This window comes from Serinus canaria, chromosome 4 (genome assembly GCF_022539315.1).
Source record: "Serinus canaria isolate serCan28SL12 chromosome 4, serCan2020, whole genome shotgun sequence".
NCBI classification, from domain to species: Eukaryota; Metazoa; Chordata; class Aves; order Passeriformes; family Fringillidae; genus Serinus; species Serinus canaria.
The window spans coordinates 60,332,878-60,346,719 of record NC_066317.1 but is presented as its reverse complement, the minus strand read 5'-3'; the positions used below and the strand labels follow the sequence as shown (position 1 = coordinate 60,346,719).

General features: G+C 37.1%; 1 protein-coding gene across 1 annotated transcript in view; it reads right to left on the bottom strand.

The window, feature by feature from the left end:
• SORCS2 (sortilin related VPS10 domain containing receptor 2) overlaps positions 1–13,842 on the bottom strand; it is a 536,027-nt gene that overhangs the window by 102,878 nt on the left and 419,307 nt on the right. The window contains exons 4-5 of the mRNA XM_030239088.2: positions 10,527–10,691; positions 5,754–5,827 (exon numbers count right to left, since the gene is read on the bottom strand). Of these exons, the coding sequence (XP_030094948.1) occupies positions 5,754–5,827; positions 10,527–10,691 (239 nt within the window). The remainder of the gene's footprint in view (positions 1–5,753; positions 5,828–10,526; positions 10,692–13,842) is intronic.

Genomic DNA, 13,842 nt, shown 5'->3' with positions numbered 1-13,842 from the left:
CAGGCTCATTTTGTAGGAGAACAATTTCTGCAGACACTAATCAAGTATGGCCTGCTCTGGACAAATATCTTCCCTACCTCCAGAGGATCCCATAATTTTTAAGCATTTGATGCAGTTCATTTGGGTGAATATTAATGAACAGACAAACAGGACATCTGAAAACAAAATCAAATCCAGACAAATACGCTCACTGATGTGCAGGAGCCTCCAATCAAAGGCCATCTGAAAACTTGCTGGGTTCCTTAATCTGCCCCTCTCATAATCACTGAATATAAAATTTATCCCAAAAGTAACATATTCCTCATTGATACTGACTGATTTCTAGCAATTGGTTTAAGGGCACTGCCCTGCTTAGAAAGCAGATCACAAATACATCAATGTTTTCACTAAGTAGTTTAAAATGGCATTGACTCTTGGCAAGCTGGTCATTAGAAAAAACTATGGTTTGATTCATGACTTATTTGTGTTTCAGGCCTTGCTGCCTTCCCATCCACTTCAAAAGACACACCTTTAAAGATTCAGCCAATGCCTTACACAGCCAGCATGTTCTGTTATTATTTCCTATGCCTAAATGCTTTTTAACAACAGTGTTTCTCCTGCCATGTTTGTCCAAACTACTACTGTGAGCTACTGTGGTTTTTCCCTGGCTTGGGTTCACCTTGGCTGGCCCAAGGTGCTCACAAGGTACTCTCTCCCTGCCCCATCTTAGCAGGACAGAGAGAGAAAACATAACAAAAAGTTCAAGAATGGAGATAAAGGCAGGGATTTCACTCACAAATTGCTATCACAGGTGAAACAGACTTGACTTGGGGAAGATTAATTTAATTTATTGCTAATGAATAACAGGGTAGAATAATGCCTCACCATGGCCTTCAGCACAGGCTGCAGGGGTGTCTCTGCCCTGGCACCTGGAGCACCTCTTCCCCCTCCTTCTGCACTGACCTTGGTGTCTGCAGGGCTGTTCCTCTCACATATTCTCACCCCTTTCCCTCACACCTGTTGTGCACTTTTAACCCTTTCTTTAATCTCTTATCACAGAGGCACCACCAGCATCACTCACAGGCTCCCTTTGGCCAGCAGAGGGTTTTCCTTGGGGCTGGCCAGAACTGGCTCTGTCTGACACGAGGGCAGCTCCTGATCTCATGCCACAGCAGCTCTGAACTCCTGCTATCAAACCTTGCCACAGGAACCAGTCACACACCTCATCACACAGAAACAAAACCTTTTTCAAGTGATTAAGTCAAACATAAGAATAGCTGCCCACACAGATTCCTAGCTTTACACACAAGTGAAAAATTCAGTGACAAAGGCTCAATGAAATCCTCTTTGCATTTCTCTCCTTCAGGACATAACATGGCTGAAACCTCTCTTTCACCTGACACTCGAATAGCCAAGCACCCACTACATTTGACACAAATGGGTACAGCTGTGACTGAGTATCTGTATGGAATTTCATGGTGAGAACTAAACTTTGTCCCTGGAGAACAACTGATTATCAAAATAAACTCATCATTTTTTATTTTTATGTTCTTACCTCTCAAGAAAATGGAAGACCTGTAGCTAAAAATAAGAGCAACAGAACCCCATAGCACAGGGTCCAAATATCCAAGTGAGTCAAGGATAAAGAATTCCTAAGGCTCTAGATAGTCATAAAGAAATGTGTTGAGCCTAATTCTCTGGTAATTACCAATTCATTTCTTACCATCCCAGGGTATATTTGTGCTGGTGTAGACAGATGATTCACAATCTATTCTTTGTTAGGAACTATTTTGAGAAATCAAAAGGATTTCTTAATGCTGTATAAGCCTTGGGGACTGAGAAGAATAGCAGCAGACCTAGAGAAATCCCAAACTCCACTACTCTTTCTTCTTCTCAAGGATTACCACATAAAAATGCAACACTTTTTGAAATGGGCTTCATAGACAGAAGCAGTTACATACCATCTAATGGGTGAGTGTTTGATGTTTGGCTGGGATAGCTCATTTCTTTGCATTCCATGCTACAAATGCACCAAGAACTGGAAAAAAAGCACTTATAAAGGATGGGTGCTATAACATCTCCTAAACAGAAATCATCACACTGGGGCAAGTGCAGTTTGTAGGCAGAAGTAAAACTGGTCAAAGCAAGTGAAGCCTCTTAATTTTAAGAAAAAGAAGTTGCTCAAAATTTTTCTAAATGGCTACTTAGCATTTATACAGAAATGAAATATTTATGTTCTATATGTTGATACAATTTTTTTTTTAATTACAGTGTTACTTAGTATTTTTTGTTAGTTTCAAATCTGCCTTTCATGCTTTTGCTTTATAGCTCTTTTGGTTTTAGAATAGGGTAGAATAAACTATTGCAGCTGGAAGGTACCAACAGCAACCCTCCTGTCCCACTGTCCACAGGATTTAACACTGACCAAAATTTAAAGGAAGTGGTTGATGGCATTGCCCAAATGTCTCTTAAACACTGACAGGCCTGGGGAATCACCCAACTCTCTGGTAAACTTCCTTTACCTCCTAAAATGCTAGGAGAAAACAAGCTCTTATGAAGGCTTATCCAGCTTTCTTTTCCAAAAGAATAAATGAAACAAACAGGAAAATCAGATAGGAGTGTGTGAGAAATGATCACACTGTATCACAGAAGAAAGAAAATATTCTGTGCTCCCGAATTAGAGATGGTTGTATACACTTTCCACTGATGCCAACAATATTTTCATTAGTTCCACTACAATGAAATATTAAATTCCACACATAAAATCTGAAAGGATGTTTAAGGAAGGATCAAGAGCTCTTGGGAAGCAAATAAACCCTTGAAGGTGATATTAATATATTGCTTATAAATCCATAATATGCATCTGAACATATTTAGAATACTCAGTCTTTACTGACCTTCCCTTAATATAAATACATAACACATTTTATCAAATTAATTGTATTTAGATTTTCATTTATTTTTGAAAACAAAAAGAAAAGCTTATTTGGGAAATACATGAAGATCTGGCTGCTTCTGGAGGCACAGAAAAAAATGGTTTCTACAAAACACAGGAAAATATTATGACTGATAATATTTGTAGTTACCAGACTGAAATAAAAATCTTAGGCTATATTATTAACCTCAGTGGCAAAGATCAAATTGGAATCAAAGAGGAAACATCTGCTAAAGATCTGCCCAGTGAAATGTTCTTGGCACAGCCAGCCACGATCAGCAAGAGACATGCCCTCATTTATCATGAGATGTACAATTAGTTTGGCACAATATTTTTAACACATCAGATGTACACTGACAGGAAAACAACACTAGACTTGTCCTTACAGTCAAACTATTACAGAGCCCAATGCTTAATTCTGTTGAAAATGACACAAACACTTGTTTCTATCTATCACTCAGATAATTTGGGTGACAAAGGTCATAAAATATTGGAAAGTCTCTCATGACAGACAAACTCCCACTGGAAAGCCATCATGTCCAACTCTCCACTCACAGCTCACTCTTTATACATTGCAAATTTCCATATGAAATAGAACTAAAATATAGATCTATATTCTGTGTAAGTTTATGAGAAGGATAATTTGGTACTGATGCACTGAACATCTGCTTCCAAACCCTTGCTGTTGCTGGCTGATACAGTTTTTGAGAGAAATCACTCTGGTGATATAGAAAAGAGGAAAACACAACCCCCTAGAAAATATTTCTACTGGTTATAAATGTACAGACTCTTCAAATTTATAATTCTTGTTTGTGAGGAATATGACATTTATGAACAACCATGGCTTTGAAGTACTACATTGGAGTTATTCCTATCAAATGATATAAGGAAACATAAGGATTCTGAAACACAGCAAAATACAGACAATATTAAACATGTCCTCATGGGCTTAAATCCTTTCATACAGAAAACAGTGACAAATTATTTGGGTTGGAGCAGAACTGAGGCACATTTCAGTGGCTTTCTGCATTTTTCATAACTTAAGAGTGCTAAGTGTCAGATAAGCAAAAAACTCCAGTAAAAAAAGTCTGTGAGAGTGAGGTTCCCACTCTTATTTCTTACCTGTTAGTGACTTGGACAGTTTCCAGACTTCATGCATTTTAAAATATTTTTATTAAAGTCATAACCACATGCCCTCATGATTTACATCCCATATAATCTCGCTGGGGAAGAATTGGTTATAAGGCAGATATGACATTTCTGACACACAGTGCTACTTAAAAACAATCATACCTTTCCACAGGGCACTTAAAAGACCTGCAAAGTGTCTGGCCTATGAAACTCCATCTGCTGTGTAGAAATAAGCTGTTCAATAGCTGTCCAAATCTATACTTTGCAGGAGCAAGTTAGCAGAAAGTGTCTGCTCAACTCAGCTGTTTCAGCAGATGAAGCTGAGGCAAACTGGAATAAATCAGATGAATGTTCTACAACCCAACCATAGGCTACTTTTCTAAAATGGGCAGTAAGTAGGCTGCAGATTGGAAATGAGGCCCTTGGAAGTGTGGAAAAGCTTGTGTGTGTTGTGCCCAGAGCTAACGAGCCCAACAGGGCAGCAGGGCAGGTTAGGTCTTGTGCTCCCAGCTCTTTCAGAAAGGGTTTGAACTGTCCCTCTGTCTCTGCCCCAGACTCAACCTTCCCCCTGCCTGGCTGCAGCAGCACATGTGCAGCACACCCTTGGCTCACCAAATGATGCTTTGGCAGTGGCCATGTATCTGTAGGCACCACAACACCTCTGTGTGCTTTGTAGTCAGTTTGTGCAGGCCTTGTTCTGTTGCTTTGTTTTACCCCAGGTGGAGCCAGGATGAGTATTTATTGCAACACAAGAGTGAAACAATCCATGAAAAACTGGGAGGGTCACAGATGGAACCAAGATCAGGCATCTATTGCAAAACTGGCACCACCCCCAGCACACCACAAAATTACCACTGAAAGCCAGATATGTTTCCACAGACATGTGGAAAATTATGCTTTGCACAACTGACAAGGATCAGAGTCCACTTAGAAATTATTAGCCATTCAGGGAACACACGTGTTTAGTGTAGTATGACTTGAACCTGTAATAAAAAAATACATACTTACACACCGAAATTAGATGTGAAAGGTGGGAGTGGGAAACTGACCAATTTAAAAAATAAAATTAATCAAAGCATTATCAAAAAGTTAATTTTGGTTTTAAAGAAGCTATACCATTTTCAAGATAGTTTTATTTGTTAAAATAAGGACAATAACAAATAATGTTTCAAACATTTTGTCAACCTGTTTAAATCACTTCTTAAATACTTTGTGAGACACATGTACAATGTGAGATACCTGCACAATACTTGAGCTGAAAATGAAATAATTAGATATATATGTTCTCAATAAAGTCCCATTTTCACCAGTTTCCTCAGTAGTGCAACTGTATATATGACTCCAGTTAGTAGGTATGATCCAGCCTCTCTTAAAAAATTTTATAGATCTTTCTCTGCAAAAATACTCCTCTCCTTTCTAAAGATCAATTTCACCAGTAAAATGGAGAGCAATTTCATTCAACATTGCAGCTTTCTTTAACTCTTGGGCCTTACAGATTCAGACCTCTGACCCTTCCATGGGCTGATACTCAGTATGATCCCTGGCATGAGGATGTCCTTGCAACAGAGGATACAGAAACATTGCCATCACCTGCAAAGGATGCCAAGGCTCACACAGTTCCCATCCATACCTCTGTGAACACCTTCTGGATTAGAATGAAATACTTTTTATGCTCATTTTATTATGTCAAAAATAACAGACTTCTTACCAAAAAAAATGATCTTTAGAAACTCGTTCCTGCAGAAGATTCCATTTTTTCCCCAAGTCAATAGATACATAAATCTAGAAAAGCAGAAAAGAAGGTGAAAAATTATATTACAGGAAACTGATAATACTGTACATCTTCAAAGACAGGCCCTGTATCACTATTAGAAAGACAAATTATACACAAATTAAAAGAAAAAAAAATGAAACAAGCCCAAAAACACATTACCAGGAGCTCAGTACCTTGTTTTCCAGAGTAACAGCCTTTCAAAGAGAAAGTAAAATATCATCTATAATAAAGAAAATGCTGCAACAATGACTTTTTGTTTACTGTGAAAACACAATTCATTTGGGGTAAGATTTTTTTTACCTCAGTGTGGTTACACAAAAGGGATGGTAAAAGGGCATTCTTCTTCCCATTCATTGGCCAAAGAAGCACAAATGTTTTCCTTTATGCTTCAAGCCTCAATGCCATCAAAAGAACTTCAGCCAGGAAGACAATGGATTTAAAACTGCTAAAATAGGGCCAAAATATGTTACAGAAATGCTTAATAGATTTGATGAGAGATGGATCTATGGGCTTGCTCCACAGACACTAATTTGTAACCCATGAGAAGTGGGCCTTCAGCACAGAGGCACAAGATGGCCTGGAGGAGAAAGATTCCTGCTCTAACTTCTCCATGAGCAGTTCTCCTCTGGCAAAAAAACAAATGCTAATGATATGGATGGATATCAAAAGTGCAGATGAAAGATGTTCTCCCCCAGAATAATGTGGGATCGAAAATAGCTCTTAACAAATCTCCTTCCTTTAGCATTTGCCTTCAAAATGTGTTTCCTCTAGTTAAAATAGGAAGTTTCTATCAGACTTCTAAAAGACAGATTTAAAGCCCCCCGCTGTCTGCATGCATTTCTGATTTGATCCAATTTACATAAGATGGGGTTTCTCTTGATATCTCTAATAAGGAGGATAAAAAGGCAAGTAAAACTGTTCTCAGATGTAGAATTCACCAATTCAGTAACTGAGTGTTCTGCAGGAAAGTATCTTATAAAGAGTAGTCAGGAATGTTTATGTTTTAAAATGATAGGTACAATGACAAAAGATAAAAAGCCCCCACAGTTGTGTATTATGTTCTATCATAGAAAAACAGCAATATTAATATGTAAAGATAAAGGTTGAGGTAAAGTAGCATAAACTCTATGGGTAAATTTACTGAAGTTTGAATTAGAGAGAGAATTTCCAGTTACTCTGCACTTCACAATAACTGGGCTTGCTTCCATTGCACACTTGATTAAAGTAGACAGACCACAGAGCAGGAAACTACCATGAGGACTCAGACTGCTTATTGACCCAGTCAAAGCACAGAGAGAAATTATTTGGGATCAAAAATTCTTCATCCTCAGAGCTAAATGATGGGGCTGCAGAGCCAGGCTCCTGATTTGCCTGCTAAATTTCTGCTATTAATTTTATGTGGCTTAGGATTTGCTGCAGCCAGGGTGTTTTATAACATCCTGCTCTGAGCAACCTCCTTGGGGGGATGGATGTGGCTGTGAAAGGACTGGACTGAGCAGGGTGAAGAACCTGAGCTGCTTACTTCTTCAAACACCTGTGACCAGAGGCATTGCAGAGAAGATGACACTTGGGTTTACCATTTTTCTGAACAGTCTCTGCTCGCTGAGTAACCTCCCTCAGTGGACTGCTTAAACCTGGGAGAGATGATCATTTAAGGCACTATCCTTACCCTGTTGTCTAAGATGCAAAGAAAGCCAAGAATTCAGATGTTCCCAGCAAGAGGGAAGAGAACTGTTTAGGCTAAGGGACAACACTGGCACATGAACAAAGGGCTGTATTTTTGTCATCAACGAATCTCAGAAAATGAAAGATTCTTGCTCTTTGAACAGTGGCACCTGTACAAGAGAAGCCAAAGGCCAAAGCAAATCCACCCCCACTTCCCCAAACCCAAACTAACTGCTCACACACACACATTTAAGATCAAAGTGTGGGAGCTCATGAGTGTACAGTTTGGCTTCCTGCAGAGGCAAGAAGCCCCTGCAATCTTACTGTTAGGGAGAGTGAAGTAGGACTAACAAGGCATATTCAAATTCAAATGAAATTTTAACTGACACAGTATATGAAATAGATAAAAATAACATGTAATTAACTTACATACACATTGAACTTTCTGCAATTAAAAAACCCAAGTGATCCATATTATTTTGTTTTTCAACAGGCACTTATGATAAAACTATTAAATGAGATTAGATAGGATGTGAAAACAGTTATTTTAGTAGACAGCTAAAGTCTCTGGCTGAAGCAAGCAGATCTAATAGGTCTTATAATTTTGCTTATGCTCACTTGTGCAATAATTGTGTTGAAAAGCTTTTTAAAAATATTGAAAATATTTTTCTGTTTTGCCATTATTTCATCCTTTCCTATTCCAAATGAACAATTAAAATCTATTGCATTCTTGACATTTTTTTAAAAAAAATCTAGAAGCATTTATGTAGGCTCAGCAAATAGATGATTGTTATTCATTATAACTGAGGGGTTGCCAGAAAAAGAGTGTATAGATTTGAGGTGCTAAATGGGTTAATCCAACCACATTGACTGGATTTGCATTCATTTATGGTGTCAGCTAGAGGCTAGAGATTTATTTAAACAGAATCTAGGGTTCTGAATGAAAGAACAACACATATTTTGCAACATGAAATAAGCCCTAAATCGAATCCAAAATCATGAAAAAGGCCAAGATGCTCCAGTAGACAAAGAAGCCTTGCTGACTGCTATTTATGAAGGACCTGATTCCTTGCATTCCTTGCAGTCTCCTTGCAGTCTCTTACAAAGTGCCTTTGTAAGAAATTACATGAGTAACAGAAGCTAATGGTTTCTCCATTTTAGAGTTTTAGATCATATTACATTCTGATACTACCTTTTTTTTAGAGAAGGTAAAGTTACTTAACTCAAAAACCTAGAGTGTCCTGACTCCTCAGGGCAATTTCAGATCAACACTATCTCTCAAGATCATTGATTTTAGTACAGTGACCTTTTCTTGTGTCACATTGCAATTCTGATTTTCAACTCCTCCTCTGCAAGCATCACTTTATCTTTCTCTCCCTTCTAGACCAAATAGATCAGATTTCATACAAAACATAAGCAGGTTACTGACCCACTTATAGTGAAAGGTATGCTTCATTCCTACACAGCCAAGGTAAAGATGTAGGACTTGTCAAGGAAGTCTTTATGGTTGACTTTTTTGTGTCATTGAAAGCCTGAGAAAGTCCATCAGATTATCTAACCCTTCCAGCTATTCCTGCAGAACTATTCCATTATTCCTTACTGAATAATTTTTATAGTTCCTTTTTTTTTTTTTTTTTTTTTTTTGTCCAGTCACATTTTAAGCATGGCAAAAGTAGCATCAATCCTTTTGGGAGTTTATCCAATTATAAAATGCCTGAAAATCTTCCTAACATGCTTAATTGATCAAAACAAACCAACTGCGTCACTTTGTACTTCTTCCTCCTGCTCTGTTCTGACAAATACTTCTACCCACTTGTGGTGGGCTGGACATTTTCATACTTTGGGCTCTTATACTTCATGATTCTGCCACTCTGTAACTATAAAAAATTCAATAATTATATCTACTGTCAGGAACAAAAGTCAAATAAAAAATATATATTTTCAGAACAAAGGCTTTTCATTACTTCAGGCTTCCCTGTATTTTATTTGCATAACATGCATTGAAATTATTTGTAATTGTGCTAGGATTTCAAACCAAAGCAAAGTAAAATATTTGGTGTAATTTGTGACTTAGTTTGGTTTGCTATGTTTTTTATTCTGGTTCTAGCCTTATTTGCAAATTGCTGTAAACATGAATTGGTTTGGGATCAGCTGTTAACTTATATATTCAAAAACATGTCCAAAAGGGTGACATGGTAAAACATCACTGGAATCACTGCAGTATTCGGCTGCAGTATGTGCAACTTCTCTGACTAATCTCACCACCTAAATAATCAGTTTCTGTGAGGTATGATGAGGGTAAAATGGACAAGAGTTTACCAATTTAAGTTTAAAACTGGAGTAATGGTAGAGGTGAGTCAAGGCTGCTACCAGGACTGGAATGACAGTGAGTTTGCAGTTGCAGTTTTGGCACTGTGAAAAAGAGATGAGCTACACACTTAGAGATGGTGTGAACACTCATCAGGCTTTAGCCCAACCCACCCAGAAAATTGACTTCACAGTTTAACCACAAGAAATCTGAAAGAGGGTAAAAATTAACAAACATGAGCAGCTCCTGAATCTGAAAGTGGTATAAAGCCACTATAAGGGAGATAATTATTGTACATTTGTACAGAATCACTGATTCCACAAATCCTATTTTGCTATATGAGTGTGCAGTTTGTTTTGTGAGTTTATTTTACATCCTGTGAACAGCCTTTGGAGGCAATATTTCAACTTCATTAACTTGCTACTGTACTATAAATTGTTTATGGTCACTTTCCAGGGAGGAGCATGTTTCATTATTATTAAACTGTATTATGCAGAAGGATAAATATTCCCAATATCAATATCAACTGAAAATGTCAGGATTGAAACTACCATAACCACAAAGATTTGGACATCAATAAGATAAATATTTAAATAAATCTCAAAACCACTATATGATTCCCTTCTGGGCAATTGTTATTTCATAAAACCCAACACTAATCAGCATGTCAAAATTACATTATTTAATAGAGCAATTCCTAAATTTCAAAGAAATTCTGTATCTTCAAGCCTTACCTTGCCTTCCTTAGTATAAGCAAGTACTTTATCTTCCTCTTTTGGGTGAAAAAGGAGAGTTTCCACATAGAAAGCAATGGGTTGTTTCTGGAAAGTGGCTCCTTCATCTGTGCTTATGAAAAGGCTTTGGTCACGGTCATTATGGGAAGAACTTACAAGAATTATCTAAAAGACAAAAACAACAACATACTTTCAGAAGCCTGATTTCTCTGTAACAGAAAATAGAGCCTTATTTTTTTTTTTTTTTGGTGTTAATGTCAGATTTTGTACACACCTTACCTATATATCAAAATTCTGCAGACAAGAAACTCAAATCACCTAAGAGTTAAGGATTGCAAGATTTTATTATTCTTCCCTGACCAAACCTGTCAATGTTACATTCTATGACTTTGGAATCCACACCAAACTGATTATGCTTCTCATCTCTGCTCAGAATGACTGCCTTGGGTTTTGGTGCTTGTACAAGGTTCATGAGGCCACATGATAAAATCCCCAGACTAATGAAAAAATAAAAGAAAAATACTACCAGTAATGACTTATTTTAACATGTCCATATAAATACATCTCTATATCTAGTCAGGCTACTAAATGTAAAAATAATCATTGCAATAGCAGAAGAATGACTGGAGAGAAATAACTTCTTTATAACATCTCTCCATTGTTTCACCATTCTATTTTTCCTAATATATTTTGAATAAAAAGGTAATTCACTTTGATGCAGAAGAATATGCCAACAAGTTATCTGCATTTTCTTTCTCAGGTCCAAACAAAGCCTTGACTCAAGATAATATCTTGAGCTGTCTCGCTGTGTGATCTTTGTGTTAAGCTTAAAGCAACCAAGAAATTCTCCCCACGTAATTTAGTAAGAATTTCCCTTATTTCAACTTCTTCACCTTTTGCTATAACATCATGGTTCTAAAACTGCCAATGTGAGGATCCATTTTGATTGTTTTTCCAGATCAAAAAAGTCCAGTTGCCATTCAAAAATCTGCCTTTCTCAACTGATAGCCTGCAAACAAACTGGATTTTCAAAGTCCAGCAGGGCTCTCTCTAGCTCACACCTCAAAAACAATTTTAAAAAATCCTTAATTCAAAATGTATTTAAAATATTCAGCTAACGGTGCAGAAAACACCACAGAATACTGATCACTGTGATACAGTGACTGTAAATTGCTTACAGAGATAAATGGCAATGAGTTATGCAAACAGAATTATAATAATGTGAATACAGAGAAGGAGAGAGATTAACAAAAACAGTACAGTTTTAATGTAGTCACTTTTTTAGAGCAGAGCTGAAGTTAAAATTTTGAAACCTCTAATGAATTATACAGATAGGACAGCTGGGCTGAGCTTTTACTGCAATTGGTCTTGGGGGGAAAACTATAAATTCAACATTTATAGGTGCTCCAATTTGACAAGCAACTTAAGCATGTGCACTTTTCCTTGAAGCACATACACAGTGGCACTAATTTCGAGGGCTTTCATATACCTCAAATAGGGCACTTATTGGAGTACACTGTTGAACAAGAGAGACAACTGCAGATACTTCAGGGTTCATGGTGCATGCTGAAATCCCACACTAAAGCATCTATTAAGGCAAATCTATTCCATTAGCTGCGTGACTAGGTCAGTAAGAAGAGCAAAATAATAACCCATTATATTGTTTAAATCTGGTATTTTTTAATGATATAATTTACCCAAGAGAAAGAAAATGACATTTTTATTGGAAAGCCTCTGTAAATGACACCTTCCCAAATGCCTTCTCTTATTTCTACTGTATCCAATGGCTTTCTGTCTCTTGGGCTTTTTGTGCCTTCAAACAGTGTCTGTTTAATTCATTACTATCTACACTCCACCAGTAGCTGCTGGTGGTCTAGATACAGCATTGAGAGATTCTTGTAACACACTCATTTATTAGGTTTTCTGCAGCAGGCATGGCATGAACCTTAAATTGAATGTGGCTGCCATGTGCTGCCCTGTCCCTGTGCCTGCATCTCAAGGGGGAGTGAAGAAGTGCTCATGCCAAGCACAGACATCTGTACTTTCTTGCCAGACTCCCGTCTGTGACTTAGGCTTAAAATATCTGTTTTCTCTTGGAAATAAAGAAATTCAAACTATTTTCCTGCTGAGTGAGGTACATAGTGCTCATTCCTGTTGGTTCATGACCAGAACATAGAGAGAAGGACCTGGTCCCCACAAAAGGCATGAACTGCACTTGTACACAGCAGAAATCTCTGGACTACAGAAATACTGTCTTGCTTTTTTTTTTCTGACCCTATGAATCTCACACTTCCAAAAATATCAAAATTATGGCTTCAAAATAATAAAGGAATGAGATTTATAAAATAGGGAGTGGTTTTCACTGTTAATGAGGCTTAAATATATGCATGGCTAAGTTTCACAATGTGGACTCAACAGCACTGAAATCATAAGAAAAATGCTTGTTATAATGTAACACAAACACACTGTGATATTTGTTAATGCTGTCTTTCAAAAATATTATGATTCTTTTGGAGTTAAATCTATTTTAAAAAATAGCCTAAAGATTGTAGACTTGCAAGCATATATGGCAGGGTTGCTAACTATGCTTTTATTCACGCACATCATAATTCATTTAAATAAACATTTTTGAATTTCACTCAGTGTTGTGATTTATATTTCAATAGTTTAAACTGATCATTATGTGTCAGACATACAGATTTCCTCCCACAGCTAACACACTGGGTGCTCAGACTTGCCTGCTGGCTAACACTAGTTATTTAGGAAAATGCTCCAGAATAAATACTGTACCCACATTAGATGCTTTCCATAAGAAGTTTTATTTACTTTGTAAGTGGCACAAGTAGCAAAACCCTCCTGCAAGCAACTGATGAAGGGATGCAACTGGGACATACTATCTAGAGAGCCAACTAGCAGTGATGGCTTTACCTCAAAAAAAACTTCTTCCTTGAATAACTGTGTATTTAAAAAAAAGAACAGATTTTAAGCACAGATAAACTTGAGCTCTTTAGAAACATTTTCCATGTAATTTGTCACTCCTGTGAGATTCTTCTAGTATTTTTTTAAATTGTAGCTTTATATTATGTTGTTTGTCTCAGACATCAGTACTTAATCTCCATCCAGCTAAATAAACCACAATAACACATGTATACATTCAGGTCTTATGTAAGTCTATAACTGCCAGTAGCAACACAAAAGTAAAAAAAAAAAAAAAATATTTCAAGGAGATAAACAGCCCTATGGACTGTAAAGACAAAGAGTAAAAATAGTACCTGTTATAGATGAACAAAGGGAAAGGGAAAAAAATCCAATAAAA